Raw genomic sequence first — 19,187 nt, 5'->3', positions numbered from 1 at the left:
GCCACAGGGGAGAATTCCTACTTCTGGTGTGAATATCTTTCCAAAACTCTCCCCAGTTTTCATCTGATGATGCACAGCTGCCAAGTTAAAGGGACTGAGAAGACACCAGCCCGTCCCCTGGAGAATGTCACGTCTGACCCAGATGGGCCCAGTAGTCAGGAATAAGTCCCGATGGGCTGATAATATGTCCACCTCTGTACCTTTATGAATGAGACCTGGCAAACCCAGGGTTTGGGGCTTCTTGCCAGTGACAGGAGTGAGAACCCAAGAATAAGGAAGAGTGTCTGGGGGCTGGCGAGATGGCTCAATGGCTAAGAGCACTGACTGCTCTTCCGAAGGTTCTGAGTTCAAATCCCAGCAACCACATGGTGGCTCACAACCACCCATAATGGGATCTGACACCCTCTTCTGGTGAATCTGAAGTCAGCTACAGTGTACTTATGTATAATAATAAATAAATCTTTAAAAAAAAAAAAAAAGGAAGAGTGTCTGGAAACACCTGCTAAACACCCTCAACCCCCCACAAAAGCCTACTTTTAACTGTGCAGGATTCTGGACCACCTCACTCTAAACCAGCAGTTCTCAGTCTGTGGATCAGGACCCCTTAGGGTTGAACAACCCTTTCACTGGGGTCACCTAAGACCATCAGAAAACACAGATGTTTACATTATGATTCATAACAGTAGCAAAATTGCAGTTATGAAGTAGCAATAAAAATCATTTTATGGTTGGGGGTCACCACAGCATGAGGAGCTGTATTAAAGGGTCGCAGCATTAGGGAAGTCAAGAACCACTGCTCTAGGACACTGGGCTCTAGGACCAGAGCTGGCTTGGGCTCCTACTTCATAGCTAAGCCTAGGTCCTGGCAGGCTACGGTCCAGGGCTCGGCCACACTGATGGATGTGGAGGGCAAGGGTCTGGGCTGGACGTGAGAATGGACAATCATGCACTTGTCCAGCTGTAGGTTCCGCTTTCCTGACCCGCCAGCGGGACATGGAGCTTATCACTGTGATTGCTGCGGGAACAATGGCGCTCACACACTTAACTCCCCGCCAGGGCTATCTCAGCTGTCAGAGCTGTTTGCTCTCCCAAGTCAAAGGACAAAAACGCTATTGAGCCCTGATTTCCCACCAATCAAGTGTGCTGCAGAAGGTGGGCCCTGATGCCCTCCTGTGGCCCCTCCTCAACAGGATGGAGCCATCGACCTGGCCAAGGGCAGTTCCACTCCCCAGAGCTACCTTCTTTTCACAGGTGTATGCAGCCCAAAAGAGACCAGAAGATCCTGGAAGGCATAGCTCTGAGCCACACGTACGTGTCCATGTGCACACACCCCTGCAGACTGTTAGACAAGCACAGCCAGCCAACCGAGCAGACACAAGGCTCCTGGCCACACAGGGTCAACAGCCCCTTCTACATGACTGCTCTGTGTTAGGGTCTATCCTGAGTCCCTCCTCACCTGCCCAAGCCCAGCTGCGAGAATGCAGCCAGAGCTAGGACAAGCTCCATTTGTGTCAGTCCGGGTGAAAGCTTCACTCTGTTCCTCAGTTTCTCACCTGAGTGAGTGCTGTTGAGTTCTAAGAAACCGCTAAGAGGGCCGAAGAGATGGCTCAGCAGTTAAGAGCACTTATTGTTCTTCCAAAGGACCAGAGTTTGATTCCCAGCACCCACATTGAGCAGCTCAACACCACCTGTAACTTGAACTCCAGTTCCAAAACTCAAACTCCTCTAGCCTCTGTGCACTCACATGCATATAACCTACACACAAATGCACACATAAAAATAATGAAATCTGAGAGAGAGAGACAGACAGCGAGAGACAGAGACAGAGACACAGAGAGAGAGAAGAGAGAAGAGGAGAGAGGAATCACTGTCACTAAGAGAGGCTAGAGAAACAGCTCTCAGAGCACTCGTTGATCTACCAGTGGTTAAGAGCACTGACTGCTCTTCCAGAGGAATTGGGTTTGATTCCTAGCCCTGACAACCATATATAGCTCCAGTCCCAGAGAATCTGATGCCCTCTCTGGCCTCCACAGGAACCAATCACATGTATGGTGCATAGACATACATCCAGGAAAAATACTCATACATATAAAATAAAAATAAATAAACACTTTTTAAAAAGGGAGCACTTGTTGCTTTTGTCAGTAATTCAGGTTTACTTTCCAGCACCCACATGGCAGGCCACACCTGCCTGAAACACACTCAGGTTGCAACCTTTGTCTAGCATCAGCAGGCATCTGCATGCGTGCACAGATGCACATACACACACTATAGCACGTGCATGTGTGCGCATACACATACACACACACACAAAGTAAATATTTATTAGAAAGGTGGATAGGGGCTGGAGACAGGGCTCAGCGGCTAAAAGCACTGACTGCTCTTCTGGAGGTCCTGAACCACATGGTGGCTCACAACCACCTGTAATGGGATCTGATGCCCTCTTCTGGTGTGTCTGAAGACAGCAACAGTGTACTTATGTATAATAAATAAGTAAATAAATCTTTTTTAAAAAAGAAAAAAATTTAAAAAGAGGAAGGAAGTGAGGGAGAGGAAGGGAGGAAGAGAAGAAGGGAGGAAGGAAAGGAGGGAGGGAGGAAGAGAGGGAGGAAAGGAGGAAGGGAGGAAGGATAAGAGCAAGAGGAACAGGCACCCAGCAGCACGCACAGCATTAGGTGACCGCTCCACCCACTGAGGCTGAACTCAGAATTTCTATAAAGATCATGCTCTTTCTGTTTGGTTTGGTTTGATGTGGAGGGATTGTTGGTTTGGGGGTGTGTGTGTGCTAAAGTCAAACCTAGGGGCTCAGGTATGGTAGATATACACTGTATAGCAGTGCCCCACTCAAGCCTAAAACATCCTGTTAATGTTTACAGGAAACAACATCCACGGCTTTCTCGCAGGATCTGCTGGGTATGCTCTGAGCCAACTGAGGACAGCATCTGGGAGTTCCCAGCGTACGAGGTGGGGACCAGAGGAGATATGCTAGGTCCGAGGCAGGGGGCTTCGACTAGCTTGGCTATAATACAGGCCCATTTGAGAACCCAGACTCAAACAAGGCTAGAGCCAATACCAAACCTGCAGTGAACACAGATACAAGGCTGATCCTGGTTCCTGCAGGGGTCCAAGGGCTACCGCTCAGCACTCACTGGGCCCAGGAGTGACCCAAACCATCATCAGGAGCTCCCTGCCCCTCACCCCAGGCTCCCAATGGGACTGGGTGCCCTCAGGGGCTTGTTGGATTCCACTTCATCTCCTGGTTGAGAGACAGTCTCAAAAAAAGAGCCTGCCCTTTCCTCACCCAAACTTTCACCCCAATTCTGGCCTTCAGCCTGACCTTGGTCCTAGCCCCTTAAAGGGCTGGCATGCACCCCCCCTTTGCCCCCTGCCTCTCAGATTCCCAGGAGCCCATATCCCAAGCAGGTTTAGCCAGCTGTCTAGGGGCACCCACAGCTCACTCAACCCACTGAGATGCTATAAAAGTGAGTAACTTCACCCACAGAATAGAGCACGGAGCACAGCAAAGAGTGCATGGAAGCACCCCATCACCCCACCCCACCTCCACACAACACACTGCAGCAGGACCTCCCCCCAAGTGGTCTTTTTCCTGGGAGGAAAACTCACAATAAGTGAAGTAGACCCAGAAAACTAGTGTCTCTGGTCGGGCACAAGGATCCTGGTTGGAAACTGGATTACCTGGCAGGATCAGGTAGTGGCCCAGCCTCTCTGACATCAATCTGGATCAGCCCCATCCCAAGCTCCCGGGTGTGTGGTTGACAATGTCCACAGTGATCTGGCAGTCAGGACCCACCCTGGCCCCCAGCACAGCCAGATGCAGGAGGTATTTGTGGGCCCCTGAAGTGCGTGTGTCAGTCCCCCACTGGGAGTGGGAAGATAATGGGGCCACAACCATTGCAGAATTTTCCAAAGTCTGAGTCCTGATAAAGCAGAACCCAATATCCTGTTTGGCCACTGCTGTGCCAGGCAGGCGGTGGTGATCACAGGCCTAGAGTATGGGGCACAAGTGGGTGCGGCAGGGGGTGGGCACACCACCCCTATATAAGCTTTGGAGAGCTAGACACTGAGTCGCAGCAGAGGCAGCAGCAAGACTGCCTGAGCCCCCAGCAGTAGAAGCCCAGGGCTGCTGGCCACCTCTCTGATCCAGGCGTGCCACCATGCTCAGGGTCCGACAGCTGCTGCTGTTGCTGCTCTTCAGGGGACCCCTAATCGATGCTGGTGAGTGGGCAGTGGTACCCAATGCCCTCCACAGGTCCCTATGCATGGGAAAGTCCTCGGGTCTTCTTGCCTTGCTGACTCTGTCTGAAGCAGGTTAGCCCTATGAAGACTGATGAATAGGAGGCAGGAGGGGTTTAGCAAAGAGCTCAAACCCAGACACCTCCTGTGAGCTGGGTATGGTGGCCAGGAAAGGAATGGGCTCATCTGGAACCTGGGATGGGGGTCCCTCTTGCACAGTCTCAGCAGTTTTGGTGATAGCTTAGCAATAGTTCAGGCCTGATACCCCTTTTCTCTCCCCCTTGGCTCTGGCCCTGGGAGTTCTGAGAGGCTGGGGTATGTGGGGGCAGGCACATGTGTCATCCCATTAGAGTCACTTCTTTGGGCAGAATTCAGGCTCCACGACTCTTCACCTCACTCACTAACAGAACTGTGTGGCTGGCTCCAGGTCCCAACTTCCCCTTCTGTATATGTGGGAAAGCATCTTGTGCCACCGCAGCCCACAGCTTCTGTTTGCTGATCAGAGCTATCAGGGACCTCCCCTGAGGTACATAGGCCATATAGAGCCCACTCTCAGAGTATGCCCAGCCTTTGGGCAAGGGTGCTAGGTAGATCTCAGACTTAAAATAGTGTGATGCTCCTCCCACCAGGCTGCTCTGCTCCTCTCTCCAGCCATCTCCTCCCTACTAGATAGGGCCAGCTGTCCACCCCAAAGGTAGCTCTGAAAATCATAACGCAATCCCACCAGGTCACCTGGGACCCTGTCTTGCCCCTTACTTAGCACGCCTGTCCGGAAGAGGAGGAGGAGCTGACTGGAACCAGATCCCTTGGGCCCATAGCCAGGGATAAGAGAATAAGCCACAGGAGGGCCTAATGGGAAAGGCCTAGAGGGGACCAAGGCTGTGTAACTGTGTTGGGCTACAGGAAGCTGGAGAGACAGAGCTGCTTCTATAACAGAGTTTGAGCCATCGCCTCTGTGCAGCCCAGCAGGAGGGCAGAGGTGGAAGAGTATGAGGTCAGAAAGGCCAGGCGGGGCCTGAGGCCACCAAAGCTGGGGAGGAGATGGAGCTGCCTGAGGCAGTGGGATTAACTGGGGACAGGAGAGACCATCAAACAAGCCCAAGCAGTAACAGCTGAGGTGCAGGTGGTCCCAATAGGAGGGGCAGTGATGCTATTAGTCTCCAGGATATCTTCAAAAGGATCTCCGGTTAGAGGCCAGCTTGGAGAAACAGCCAGACTCAGTTAGGCTGGGTTGGGGAGAGGGAAGACTTGTCAGGAGAGGGAGCCGCCCACATGGGACAGGAGCCCCTCAGGAGCACAAAAGACAAAGGAGTGAGGGATAGAGACAGATCCAGTTCTGGGGTCAAGAGGGCCAGGAGCTGAGCCATTCACACCACATAGAGTGGGGTGGCCCCCAGTGTCCCTGTCCTGTCTGGAAGATAGGGAAATCTGAGCTACAGAGGTTGCTACTCAGGGAGCCTGGCCCATTCTCCACACCCTTAAGGATCCCTGGACAGGGGCCGGTGCTACTGACTTCCCTGATGTTACTTTAGATCTTCCATCCCCACTGCCTGTTGAGTCCTGGGGAGGAAAGTTGATGTGTGGGCATGCGCCAGGCTGGGGCTTGGTGAACAAACTCCATCAGGGATGACAGTGGGGTGGAACAGGTTGAGATAACAGTCCCAACCATGCAGATCTGGACACTACCTCCTTTGCCAGCCAAAGGCCCTGGAAGCTGAAACTTCCAAAGACAGATGAGAGCCATCAGCAACTGCATCCTGGTTAACCAGAGTACCAGAGGCCCAGTGGTCATCCCATGTGCAGGAAGGAGGGAGCTGCCACACCTACACACACACACACACACACACACACACACACACACCACACATACACCACACACCCCACACACACACCACACACACACACCACACCCCCCCCCACACACCACACACACACACACACACACCCACAGCACACACACACACACACACACACACACACACTACACACACACCACACACACACCACACACACACCACACACACACACCACACCCCCCCACACACACCACACACACACACACACACACCCACAGCACACACACACACACACACACACACACACACACCACACACACCACACACACACACACACTACACACACCACACACACTATACCACACACACACACACACACACACACACACACACACACACCATGCAGGCCCTGGGGTTGCTGTGGTTTTGGGTTTCCACAATAAAAGCTACAGCCCAGGCTTCAGCCAAGAGTTCTCATCAAAGGCTGGGGGATGGGTATTTGGGAGCTGTGACCTCTGGGCCTGGCCCTGCCCTGATTATGGTGTCTCTAGGAACTGTGCTGGGGGATGCTGAGTTGTAGCTTCCTACCTTCCAGGTGCCTGGACTGGAGATGTCACAGACTCCAACACTGAGGATAACCTGCAATCCTGTAAGGCCTAGAGAGAAGGCAGAGCCCAGGCCAGAGCTGGGTGGGCATGTGGGATTGGGGCTATGGTGGGCTCTCTAGGGCCACAGCTTCTAGCCCAGGCTGCCCCAGTCATGCCCTACCTGAACATAGGAAATGGGACTGAGAGTGTATCTTTTTTTTTTTCTTTTTCAGCCCCAGAAAAGGGTTGGTGCTCCACATGGGGAACCGGCCACTTTTCCACCTTTGATGGCCATGAGTATAATTTCCAAGGGATGTGTAATTATATCTTTACGGCCACCTGTGGGGATGATGTGCCCGCCACCTTTAGCATCCAGATGCGGAGAGATATGGATGGGAACATCTCCAGGATCATCATAGAACTGGGGGCCTCTGTGATTACTGTGAACAAGGAAATCATCTCCATCAGGGACATTGGGTAAGCTGGGCGGGGCAACCAGGGTGGGGGACAGAAGGGACAGCTGCTAACTTGTCTTACCCACAGGGTTGTAAGCCTGCCTTACACCAGCAATGGCCTCCAGATCATACCATACGGCCAGAGCGTGCAGCTGGTGGCCAAGCAGCTGGAGCTGGAATTGGTGGTCATGTGGGGTCCAGATGCCCATCTTACGGTGAGATCTATGAGCTGACAAACGATTCCTCAGAGTGGGTCCCAGGAGCCCTGACTAGCAGGACTGCATTGACTGCTGGCCCACAATGGCTTAGTTTCCCCATTTGAAAAGGAAGAGGATCCAGCCAAGAAAGAACCACTCACCCCGCCCCCAGGAAGGGCAGGGTGGTGAGGTGGGAACCCCTGGAACATTGAAGCAAGAGTCTTAAGGGCTCTCCAGCCCGGACGGGGAGCTCCTTATGCATTCCCACAGGGACTAACAGTACCACCCCACAGGTCCTGGTAGAGACGAAGTACATGGGCAAGCTATGTGGACTGTGTGGGAACTTCGATGGGAAAATAGACAATGAATTTCTGAGTGAGGACGGTAAGCTGGGTCGGGGTGGATGGTCAGGCCCCAGGTCCCTTTCTAGTCAGTTCCACACGCTGATCTCTGTCCTATGCCCCCAGGCAAACTTCTGGAACCCCATAAGTATGCTACACTCCAGAAGCTAGATGACCCCAACGAGATCTGTGCCCATGAAGCCATCCCCAGCCCCATCGTCCTGAAGACCAGATACGTATGTGAGGTGGCCCATAACCCAGGGCCAGAATGTGGCGGACACACAGGGGCTGCGTAAGGGTCTCTGGAGACAATGCCATCCCCACATCTGGTCTCCCAAGCCGTGGGTATGATACAAGACGTGGCCTTGCCCATATGACCTTGAGTGATTCTCTATTCAGGCCCAGATCTGCAACCAGCTACTGACCCTGGTGTCCCCTGGGTGTGACGTGCCAAAGGAGACACTGATGCTGAGCTGCCAGGCAGACATGGCCACCTGTGCCCGGCCAGGCCAGCCGAACTGCAGCTGTGCCACACTGTCAGAGTACTCCCGGCGATGCAGCATGACTGGCCAGCCTGTCCGAAACTGGAGGACCCCCGGACTCTGCCGTGAGTCCCAGGCAGGGTGAAAGAGAAAGCAGTTTTGAGAAGGGGAGAAGTTTAGCAAAATAAATAAATAAATAAATAAAGTGGGAACTCAGGAAAGCAGGCAGGATCGTCTTACCAGATCCCATGCCTGCTGCCTGCAGCCATGAGCCACTGCCCAGCCAACCAAGTATACCAGGAGTGCGGTGAGGTCTGCGTCAAGACTTGCTCCAACCCACAGCACAGCTGCTCCAGCCCCTGCACCTTCGGCTGCTTCTGCCCCCATGGTGAGGATATATACCAGCACCCACTTGCCCCAAAACTCACACCCTGTTCCAGCTTGACCTAGACACCCTATATCTGAGTCCCAGATCCAGGTGTTACCTATCCATCCCCAAACTTCCAGTAAACCCAGGACTCCATGCAGAGTGAGCAGTGGGGAATTGAGGTGGGCTTTGAGTTGTTCAAGGCATCTTCCCCAAGGCTGGTAGGGATGAAGGAGGGGCAGAGCCTGGGACAGATGAACTGCCCTCAGCCAGCTGAGGAGGAGTCCCCACAGTGATAGGCTGCCTAAGGTACATCCGTCCCACCTGAGCCCACACCTTTAGGTACACTGCTTGACGATATATCCGGAAACCAGTCCTGTGTGCCAGTCAACCAGTGCCCCTGCATGCTCAATGGTCTGGTCTATGGCCCTGGGGAGGTCACAAGGACAGCCTGCCAAACCTGGTGAGTATGGAAAACAAGTTCTGCTGGCGTGGAACCCAGGGAGGGATGTTCTTTACCTTGGCCTTCACAATACCCTACCCCAATGTCCACCGCAGCCAGTGTACCATGGGCCGCTGGATGTGCACAAAGCAGCCATGTCCTGGCCACTGCTCCCTAGAAGGTGGCTCCTTTGTCACCACATTCGACTCCAGACCCTACCGCTTCCATGGCACCTGCACCTACACTCTTCTACAGGTAGGGGGAACCCTAGGGCTGGGGGAAAGGGAACAGTCCAGCCATGCCTGACTTATTCACCTTCCCAGAGCCCACAGCTCCCCAATGAAGGCACTCTCTTGGCTGTGTATGACAAGTCCGGTTACTCGCACTCAGAGACCTCCCTAGTGGCCATCATGTATCTGTCCAAGAAGGTAAGGCTACCTCCCTGAGTCAAGCACGTGCTATGTCCCACTGCCTGCAGGCCAGCATCTGGCTCCTGCTTCTCTTACTTCCTATTGCTACTCTGTCCCTCCAGGATAAAATTGTCATCTCAGAAGATGAAGTGATCACCAACAACGGGGACACCAAATTGCTGCCATATAAGACACGTAAGTCCTTCTGGGGCCAGCACTGGGAACCCTTTGGGGCATGACTGCAGGGACAGCCTTCTTAGTCCTGATATCTTGCAGACAACATCACCATCTTCAGGCAGACATCTACCCACCTCCAGATGGCTACCACCTTCGGGCTGGAACTGGTGTTCCAGATGCAGCCTGTCTTCCAGGTGTACATCACAGTCGGGCCCCAGTTCAAAGGCCAGACCAGAGGTGAGTACTGTCCTGCTGGTCACTCCCAGAGTCAGTCTGGCTGTCTCCTCTCTGCTGCAGCTAGATGCAGAGGTGACCCACAAGTACCTTATACTGACTCTCCACATCTAGGAAACCTGTAGTTCCAGCCATATAAGGCCGGTGATAATTAATCAAAGGGGCACAGCTGGAGAGGGGAGAGCTTTGGGGTATATGGAGAACTGGACAGGAGGGCCAGGATTCAGTTGCTCACAAATCCCACCCACACAGGGCTCTGTGGCAATTTCAACGGAGACACAACAGACGATTTCACAACCAGCATGGGTATTGATGAAGGCACTGCCTCACTCTTTGTGGACTCTTGGCGTGCGGGAAACTGTCCAGCTGCCCTAGAGCGTGAGACGGACCCCTGCTCCATGAGCCAGCTCAACAGTGAGTTCCCTGCACCCCACTTTCAGCCACCTAAGCCCATTGGGATGGGAACAGGACACCCACAGCTCCACCCATTGTCTCCAGAGGTGTGTGCAGAGACCCACTGTTCCATGCTGCTGAGGAAGGGCAGTGTGTTTGAGAAGTGCCACAGCGTGGTGAACCCCCAGCCCTTCTACAAGGTGGGTCCAAAGGGCATCTGAGGAGGAGATGAGGGGAGGCGGTAGCAGCAGATGCAGCCCTAGACACCTGGTCCCACCCTTCCCACAGAGATGTGTGTACCAGGCCTGCAACTACGAGGAGACCTTCCCTCACATCTGTTCCGCACTGGGGGCCTATGCCCATGCCTGCTCCGCCCGTGGCATCCTGCTCTGGGGCTGGAGGAACAGTGTGGACAACTGCAGTGAGTGTTGACTGTGGTGGGAGGGGTGAAAGGGTCAGAAGATGCAGGATTGAGGGCTTAGGAGTGATGTGAGCCTAGACCACAACAAGGCTCCCATGGTCAGCTTGAGGAGTCCTAGGGCCTTAACCTCTGCTCAGCCATTCCTCTGCCTGCTAGTCACCACATCCCCAAGCCCCAGACCCTCCCCCACCACAGCTTCCTGTCCTGAGGACCTGACCCCTACATTCCCACAGCTGTGCCTTGCACCGGCAACCGCACGTTCAGCTACGATAGCCAGGCCTGTGATCGTACCTGCCTGTCTCTGTCGGACCGTGAGACAGAGTGCCATTCGAGCCCTGTGCCAGTGGATGGCTGCAACTGTCCTGAGGGCACTTACTTGAACCACAAGGCCGAATGTGTGCACAAGGCCCAGTGCCCCTGTCTGCTGGACGACTACAAGTTTGTCCAGGCTGATCAGTCAACCATGATCAATGGGGTCATATGGTATGGAGGGAAGGGCTGGGTAAGGCCTGGTGAGGGAAGGGCCTGCACACCTGTGTGCTCATGTGTCCCTGTCCCTTTCTTATAGCCACTGCATCAATGGGCGCCTGAGCTGTCCACGGCAAGCAGAGATGTTCTTTGGTAAGTGCATATCAGGGAATGGCCATAAGGCCTGTAGAGAAGGCCCTGCACCTCCGGGGTCCCTCAGTCCACCTGACCTGACTTCTTCCTCCCTGCAGCATCCTGCCCAGAGCCCAAGACCTTCCAGCCCTGCAGCCAGTCGTCAGAGGACAAGTTCGGAGCTGCATGTGCCCCCACGTGCCAGATGCTGGCCACAGGCATTGCCTGTGTAAGAAGCAGGATGGAGAGGGTTTCTACACGTCTCCAGGAACCAGGGCAGGGCAGGACCATGCTGCAACCAGTGTCCCTCTAGTTAGGGCTCTGTCTCAATAGCTAGTACTGGGGGTTGAGCCAGGAGCTGATTGGTAGATAGGCAGTTGGAGGACAGGGTTCTTATCTGTGGGATTCTTTGAGGACATGGACTGGCTCCCAGCTTGGGAACTACAGCCACCTACCTGTCCCTGTGCATGTGGCCTCCCCGCTCCCAAACACCCAAAACATTACCTGAAGGGTGGCTTCTCTAGGAGTAAAACTCAGCTGCCCACAGACCTTAGAGAAGGCTGGACAAAAGAAAAGACACGGATGTCTCAAGGGGGCTGGAGCTGGGATAACAGAGCGCTGAGGAGCTACCAACCCTGCCTCCCCACCAGGTGCCCACCAAGTGTGAGTCCGGCTGCGTCTGTCCTAAGGGGCTCTATGAGAACAGTGACGGGCAGTGTGTGCCTGCAGAGGAATGCCCATGTGACTATGCAGGGGTGTCCTACCCTGGTGGCTTTGAGCTCCATACAGACTGTAAGACCTGGTAGGTCATGAACACGGAAACCCCTAGGGCCATCTGGGCAGGCAAAGGTGTCCAAAAGGAAGTTGTCCCAGGGTAGGACTCCCAGAGGTGGGGAATCCTAGGATCACAGCCCAGTCCGTCTCCCTGTGTGGAAAGATGGCTTCTAACCACTCCTTACTTCCATCTCCCCAGCACCTGCTCACAGGGAAGGTGGACCTGCCAGCTTAGCACACAATGTCCATCCACCTGTGTCCTCTACGGCGAAGGCCACATCATAACTTTTGATGGACAACGCTTTGTGTTTGATGGTGACTGCGAATACACGCTGGCCACGGTAACCACTGAGCCCAGGGCCAAAGGCTGAAAGGAACCTGAGTGGGAACCACAAGGGCTTCTCCTCAACTCCCTTTCCCTGCAGGATGACTGTGGGGCCAACAGCTCACAGCCCACCTTCAAGGTCCTGACAGAGAATGTCATCTGTGGGAAGTCCGGGGTCACCTGCTCCAGAGCCATCAAGATTTCCCTGGGTGTGAGTGGCTGTGCCCCCAAGGGTGGGAGAGGGCTGGCTGTATTTTGATCATCAGCTCCCAGGTCTCCCCAGCTTCCACCTGAACACCCTCCCACCATCCCTCCTCATTTGTACGACAGGAAGAGGTGGCCAGGGATTGGTGGCCAGCTGGGTGGTTACACACTCAGGACTAGTGGTCACATTGTCTCCAACAGTTGCCCAGGGCTGTATAGCATTTCATGGGCAGAAAGAAAGCTGCTCTCCAGGAAGCCAAATCTGTTTCCACTTGTCTAGAACCTTCTATCCAGAACTGGCTCCCAATAGATACTCCTGTACATGTTTTTCATTGTTGTTTTGAGACAGGGTCTCATGTTTATCATGCGTTTTAGGCTGGCTTTGAACTGACCCTCACAGAGACGGAAAGCTATTACGGTGGATAACACCTCTCCCTTCCAAATACTCAAGTCATCTTCTGATCTGGGTACTGGGGTGGGCAAGAAAAGAAAGCAGGATGACAACCCTTCCTCCGCACCCCCCCCAGGGACTCTTCATCACGATGGCAGACAGTAACTACACAGTCAGCGGGGAAGAGCCCCTGGTGCACCTGCAAGTGAAGCCTAGCCCCCTGAATCTTGTCCTGGACATAGACATCCCTGGAAGGCTCAACCTGACACTCGTGTGGAACAAGCACATGAGTGTCTCTATCAAGATCCGCCGCGCTACCCAGGTACTCACCGCACGCTTGCCAGGGAACCAAGGTCCTAGGTCCCATCTGGTTTCTGGGTGAGGGGGCCACCATGAAGCTTGCATGACTCCCCAGCAACTGTGCCCTAGCAGGATGCCCTCTGTGGCTTGTGTGGCAACGCCAATGGGAACATGAAAGATGACTTCGAAACACGCAGCAAGTATGTGGCGTCCAGTGAACTGGAGTTTGTGAACTCGTGGAAGGAAAGCCCGCTGTGTGGGGACGCCAGTTACGCGGTGGATCCCTGCAGCCTGAATACCTTCCGGCGCTCCTGGGCTGAGCGCAAATGCAACATTATCAACAGCCAGACCTTTGCTGCCTGCCACAGCAAGGTGGGTCCTGTCTTCCAAGATAGGGACATCAGACACAGTCCTCCTACTATGGGGCTCCAGGATGGCAGGAGGTTATCAAGTGTGAGGAGTACCCAGCACCTGAGGCCAGGGTCACCCACAAGCCAGAGCTGATAAGCAGTGTCCAGACTTTTGCCCACCAGAGGACCATAGCAGATAAGACAGTGAGTAAAAGTGTCACCCCAGGCAGACAGCTGGCTGCTCTGGAATACACAGCCCAGAGGGGAGATATTCAGTTGTAAGTGACCCAGCCATGGGCAGGGGTGAGCCTTTTGAACTCAGAGCATTTAGTATAGCCCCTGATCTTTGGTGCTCAGAAAGACTGACAGGAGACTACCCTGTGTGGGGCAAAGTACCTATAGCGAGGGGCCATCTGGGATGTCTGAGAGGCTGGAGAAGGGAGCAGATACCTTGAGAGGATCAGGCTTGCAAGCGAGAGACACCCAGCCTGGGTTTGCCTCAGCAGGGTTGAGTGAGCACCAATGACATTGGAAAGTGGCAGCCAATGAGAGCTGTAGCTTACGCTAGATGTCTCTCAGAGTACCAGGATATGTATCCGCACCCAAAGCCTATGCCCCAAGGCAACAAAGTCTAAACTGTACCTTGCCACCACCGCAGCAGCCAAATGCCAACATGGCACCCTCCACCCCACAGGTATACCACCTGCCCTACTATGAGGCCTGCGTGCGTGACGCCTGTGGGTGCGACACGGGTGGGGACTGCGAGTGTCTGTGTGATGCGGTGGCTGCCTATGCCAAGGCCTGTCTGGACAAGGGCGTGTGTGTAGACTGGAGAACCCCAGACTTCTGCCGTGAGTGTCTCACCCGGTGCCCAAACCTGCTCCACCTAGGGACTTACCCCAGAAGCCTCTCCAGGCAGACACCAGGCTGCACCCCTGCAGGGCAACCTTGGGTCACCAGCTGTTCCCCAGGCTCTCCCCTCCCAGACCCACCAAGAGGAGGCCTCCGACAGACCCCAAACCCTTCACACTGGCATGGAGGCCTTAATGCCTGCTGATGTGCATCCTTTCTCTCAGCCATCTACTGTGACTTCTACAACACCCACACACTGGTGGGTGAGAATGAATACCAGTATGCTGAGGAGACCAACTGCACGTGGCACTACCAGCCCTGTCTCTGCCCCGGCAGCCTGGGAAGCTTCCCGGACATCAACACGGAAGGTATGAGGCACTGGCACGCACATGCTATGCCATGCAAGCGGCTTTTACTCATTCAGCCGTTCACAGGTCCACCCATCCATTCATGCAGACATTGATTCATAATGCGTCCATTCATTCATTGGTACACAGATCTACTCTTCTGTGTTCATTCACCCACATTCCACCGCACACATCGACCCCTATGCACACTCATCCACTCACACACTCAGCGAATGCACTGAGTTCCAGGCCCCGTTTTCAACTGGGGACCTGGCCTCACACAAACTAGCCCTGTTCTCTGGCCTGGGAAAGATCCTTAAAAACCAAAATAAGGAATTGAAAGAACCGTCAGATGACCTGCCTGCCACACTGGGAGTTAAAACAGGCACCTCATAGCTAGATGGAAGGCTGCTGCCCTGGAGAGTCTCTGGCAGAGGGGAAGACAGGAGGGGGCAGGAGCTGGGACAGAGACAGGGATCTCCACCTCATAAAGAGCAATAAGGCCAGTCACAGTGGTGCATGCCTTTAGTCCCAGCACTCAGGAGGCAGAGGCAGTTGAATCTTTGTAATTTCAAGGCCAGTCTGGGCTACATAGTTAGTTTCAGGTCAGCTAGTAAGATGTCGAATGAATGAATGAATGAATGAATGAATGCAGTTAAGAGACAGGAACCAGGAACCAGGAAAGCAAAGATAGAAAGGGCAGAGTTCTAGAGCCCAGCAGGTGACTTCAGAAGCTGGTGTGAAGTGAGAGGGAGTGAGGAGGGAGGTGGCCGCAGGAGGGTCGTATAGGGAGCACTGGACAGCAGTGCTCACTGCAGGCAGGTGGGGCAGGTGGGTGTGAAAGGAGGCTGAGCCTGCCCCTTTCCACCCCAGGCTGTTACAACTGCTCCCAGAATGAGTACTTCGACCACAGAGAAGGGACCTGTGTATCCTGTGGTAAGTCCAGCAGATGCTCTCGCCACCAGCTAGCACAGCCCTTGTGTGGGTAGCATGTGTCTCGAACCTGTCCAGCCCTAGTCACTCCTTCCTAGACCCTCTCCCTCAGGACACTGATGCACTGGCTCAAACAGTGTCCTAGGATACAGCAGAAACAAACATGCAGTGCCGGACCCCTTGGCCTCTGCTCTATTCCCCAGCCCAGCCACTACTTAGCAGAGTGCCCCACACCAGTCTGGGGACTTGGATACATAATGGGAATTTTCTTAGGAACCCAGCTCTACACATTGGCATGATACCAGCCTGGCCATGGCACCTTGACTGGCCCCCTACACTCCCTGCTAGGCTGACAAAGGAGAGAGGGAAAGAGGCAGGAGAGGGGTGGGCCAGGCAGGGGAGAAGCTTCATAGGCGGCTATCCCTGACAATACCTGCTTCTCTTACAGCACCACCCACTACCACACCACCGCCAACCACCACAGGTGATTGCTCATCCACTTGGTACCACAGGATGAAGGCTTCCTGCCCAGGGCTCACCCTAGCTGCAGTGGACAGCCCTCCCCAACCCACCAGTCCAGCTTCTACATCTACCGGGCCCTGGGAGGGTGGGTAATGTACCACGCAGTCCTAGGTCACAAGGTCAAGAACATACAAAGCTTAGTTCCTGGTCAGCCATTGATTCTGGCCACTTGACTGACTTGACTGAGCAGGAAGCAGGGCCTCACCAGGTAAGACTACCAGGAGTCCTTGCTGCCTTCGTAGGTTCATAAGCCACCCTGTACCTTTATTGTCTAGGCCCTCAGCAGGCAGATCTGTCTCTCCCTGAGAGACTCTAGAGCCAGGTTCTACCCATCCATGAGATCACATTTGCTCTACACAGGTTCACGGCCTACCACGGAAACCACCATCAGCACCGAGTTCCACAGTTCCACCTCTGCAAACACACCCGTGGACCCCTCCTACCTGCCAAGTCTTCCGACCCCGCCACCTTCAGCCCCATCCTCCACTGAGGAACTAACTGTCTGGACCACCCCCACAGAATCCACAGTCTCCTCGGGAGGTAAAAGACGGAGCAGGGGCATAGTAGAACTCTACAGTATAGAGGGTTACCACTTCTGGCCTTCCCACTGAGGTAGGCCAGAGGCAGTGTCTCAGCACAGAATTCACTGTACATCAAAGGCAGGATGAAGATTTTTCTGAAAACCTAGTGAACAACTCAAGCTGGTCACTCAAGGTGGCCATTCCAGGCTGTCTAAAACTTCCAATAGAGTATACATGGGCACTGCTGGGCCTCTACCTGCAGCCCACCCTGCTCACACACCAAGCAATCCCAGATGCTGCTGGGAACACTAAGGAGAGACCAACATCCTTCCAAAGAGCTGACATGTGAGTAGAGAATTGAGAGTCCGTGTCACAGCCCTGAGGTGAGCCCACCCCAGACAGACAGACTCCTGCAGGCTGGGGAAGGGACAACACAGGTGTTCAAACTGTGAAGAGCTAATAAGTGTCCTGAGGGCGGGAACAAAGAGCAGGGGGACTTGAACATACATCTGGAAGAAGCAGGTGGGAAAAGACGTTGACACTACTTTCCTCTGCAGAATACCCTCAAACCTCCACGGCTGCCACACCTCCAACATCACATTTGCCTCCTACATCCATACCGAAGTCAACACCCACAGGGCTCCCAGTGACACAGGCCACATCCAAGCCCACAGCATCTTCCCTCAGCTCATCCACGAAGACCACGGCTGAGTTCACCGAGAGTACCACAGTGACCTTGCTAACCTCAATGCCTGGGATGTCTACCAGCCGAGGTGAGTCGAGGCCCGGGAGAGGTCAGGGCAACTCAAGCCACGTTTGACTCCCACCCTCAGTATAGCACATCCAACTTAGGAGGAGGAGCTGTGTATTTAAGGGATGAGGGAGAAGGGGGACCAATGAGGTAGACAGGAAGAAAGAGGAGGGGGAAAAAGCCTGGCTCCCAGCCACATCTCAGGACATAGGACAGGCAGGTACAAGAGAAAAGGACTACGTCAAGGTAAGTACACAGGGAGGAGAACTGCAGGAATATTTGCCAAAGAGAACCAAGGGCCTCAGTGGGCAACTCTCAGGCAACCAATCTACCATGGTTAGCGAGCAAAGAGAAAAAAAGCCAAGCCCAGGAACACATCACGTATGAAGGATTATGAGCTTAAACTAAACATTATTCACTGCCACGATCCACAGTGACATCAGCCCAACAGGAAAGTCCCCGTCCAGCCACAACAAGCCACGCAACTGAGACCACAGAGCTACCTGACTCAGGAAAGACTACCCTGACCACGCCTCAATCAGACCCAAGCAGTGGCTTCTCAACACCCAACACAAGTACTAGGACCCAAAACACAGTATCTCAGACCACTCCCCCACTCCTGACGGGCAGCACCCACTCTCTACCCACCAGTTCTTTCCCCAATACAAAACACTCCACAGAAGTTCCTTCAGAAATATCTACCCAGAAAACAACCACTTTTCCAAGCACTCACAACTCACTCGCTTCTGTAAACCCAACATTTCCTACATCGGAAGGGACACCAACATCTGAGACTCCCGGGACCCAAACTACTTCACGCAGGGTTACATCACCTTCTATAACAAACCAATCTACCACCATGTTTCGAACAACTACCGTCCAGGAAGCAGAAATAACACACACATTAGCCCCAGGAACTTATACAACCAACTACATAACCAAAACCCAAAACCTTTTCTCAACAGATAAAACCTCAGCTTCCTACACAACACAGCTTCAGTCCACTTCATACCACCTCACTACCATATCTAATGGGCCCACCAACGGGGTGAGTGGTACCCCTGGGGTCTACACATCCTCAGGCACACTTAGCAGTTCCCATGAACCACACTTCACATACACTCCACCACCACATCCGGTCTCCAGCACTGCACACACCACAGATCCCCCTTTCGGGACATCTTTGCAAACCACCATCGCCTCCCCTACACCATCAGCTCCTNACACCTCATTGGCCACACACCTGCCCTTTTCTTCAACCTCCTCTGTGACACCAACTTCTGAGGTAATCATCACGCCAACACCTCAACACACAGGTCCATCAGCCTCTACCTCCACGACANTGAGAACCATTCTTCCGAGTACCACGGACCAGACTAGGTCTCCTCACACATCAGGACCTGTCATTTACACAACCAGCGCCATCACTCAAACCAAAAGCNCATTCCCCACAGACAGGACATCCACCCCCACCTCAGCCTCCCACNTCTCAGAAACTTCTGCAGTCACTGCCCATCAATCAACACCAACTGCAGTTAGTGCCAACTCAGTTAAGACAACCATGAGTTCAACTGGCACACCCGTGGTCCACACCACCTCAGGAACAACTAGCAGTCCTCAGACTCCACACACCACACACCCTTCAACCACTGTGGCTGTCTCTGGGACAGTACACACCACAGGTCTCCCCTCGGCCACATCGATGCAGACGACCACCTCCTTCCCAACTCATTCAGGTCCTCAGACCTCGAGGTCCACACA

The 19,187-nt window shown here is 53.8% G+C and overlaps 1 protein-coding gene across 1 annotated transcript in view; it reads left to right on the top strand.

Moving 5' to 3' along the window:
- Positions 1–4,090: 4,090 nt before the first annotated feature.
- Positions 4,091–19,187, top strand: part of Muc6 (mucin 6, oligomeric mucus/gel-forming) — a 21,280-nt gene continuing 6,183 nt past the window's right edge. Inside the window, exons 1-31 of the mRNA XM_021215288.2 lie at positions 4,091–4,236; positions 6,646–6,699; positions 6,871–7,114; positions 7,181–7,307; positions 7,583–7,673; positions 7,757–7,866; positions 8,030–8,237; positions 8,378–8,500; positions 8,822–8,942; positions 9,038–9,176; positions 9,245–9,349; positions 9,454–9,526; positions 9,608–9,745; positions 9,995–10,156; positions 10,241–10,335; positions 10,424–10,556; positions 10,790–11,039; positions 11,125–11,177; positions 11,276–11,385; positions 11,807–11,958; positions 12,130–12,271; positions 12,356–12,466; positions 12,987–13,172; positions 13,283–13,522; positions 14,195–14,351; positions 14,577–14,720; positions 15,573–15,635; positions 16,081–16,116; positions 16,515–16,694; positions 17,233–17,448; positions 18,392–18,474. Coding sequence (XP_021070947.1) covers positions 4,176–4,236; positions 6,646–6,699; positions 6,871–7,114; positions 7,181–7,307; positions 7,583–7,673; positions 7,757–7,866; positions 8,030–8,237; positions 8,378–8,500; positions 8,822–8,942; positions 9,038–9,176; positions 9,245–9,349; positions 9,454–9,526; positions 9,608–9,745; positions 9,995–10,156; positions 10,241–10,335; positions 10,424–10,556; positions 10,790–11,039; positions 11,125–11,177; positions 11,276–11,385; positions 11,807–11,958; positions 12,130–12,271; positions 12,356–12,466; positions 12,987–13,172; positions 13,283–13,522; positions 14,195–14,351; positions 14,577–14,720; positions 15,573–15,635; positions 16,081–16,116; positions 16,515–16,694; positions 17,233–17,448; positions 18,392–18,474 — 4,107 coding nt within the window. The 5' untranslated portion in view covers positions 4,091–4,175. The remainder of the gene's footprint in view (positions 4,237–6,645; positions 6,700–6,870; positions 7,115–7,180; positions 7,308–7,582; positions 7,674–7,756; positions 7,867–8,029; positions 8,238–8,377; positions 8,501–8,821; positions 8,943–9,037; positions 9,177–9,244; positions 9,350–9,453; positions 9,527–9,607; positions 9,746–9,994; positions 10,157–10,240; positions 10,336–10,423; positions 10,557–10,789; positions 11,040–11,124; positions 11,178–11,275; positions 11,386–11,806; positions 11,959–12,129; positions 12,272–12,355; positions 12,467–12,986; positions 13,173–13,282; positions 13,523–14,194; positions 14,352–14,576; positions 14,721–15,572; positions 15,636–16,080; positions 16,117–16,514; positions 16,695–17,232; positions 17,449–18,391; positions 18,475–19,187) is intronic.

This window comes from Mus pahari, chromosome 1 (assembly GCF_900095145.1).
Source record: "Mus pahari chromosome 1, PAHARI_EIJ_v1.1, whole genome shotgun sequence".
Classification (NCBI taxonomy): domain Eukaryota; kingdom Metazoa; phylum Chordata; class Mammalia; order Rodentia; family Muridae; genus Mus; species Mus pahari.
Note: the sequence above shows the minus strand (reverse complement) of the source record. Positions and strands in the feature narration are given on the sequence as shown.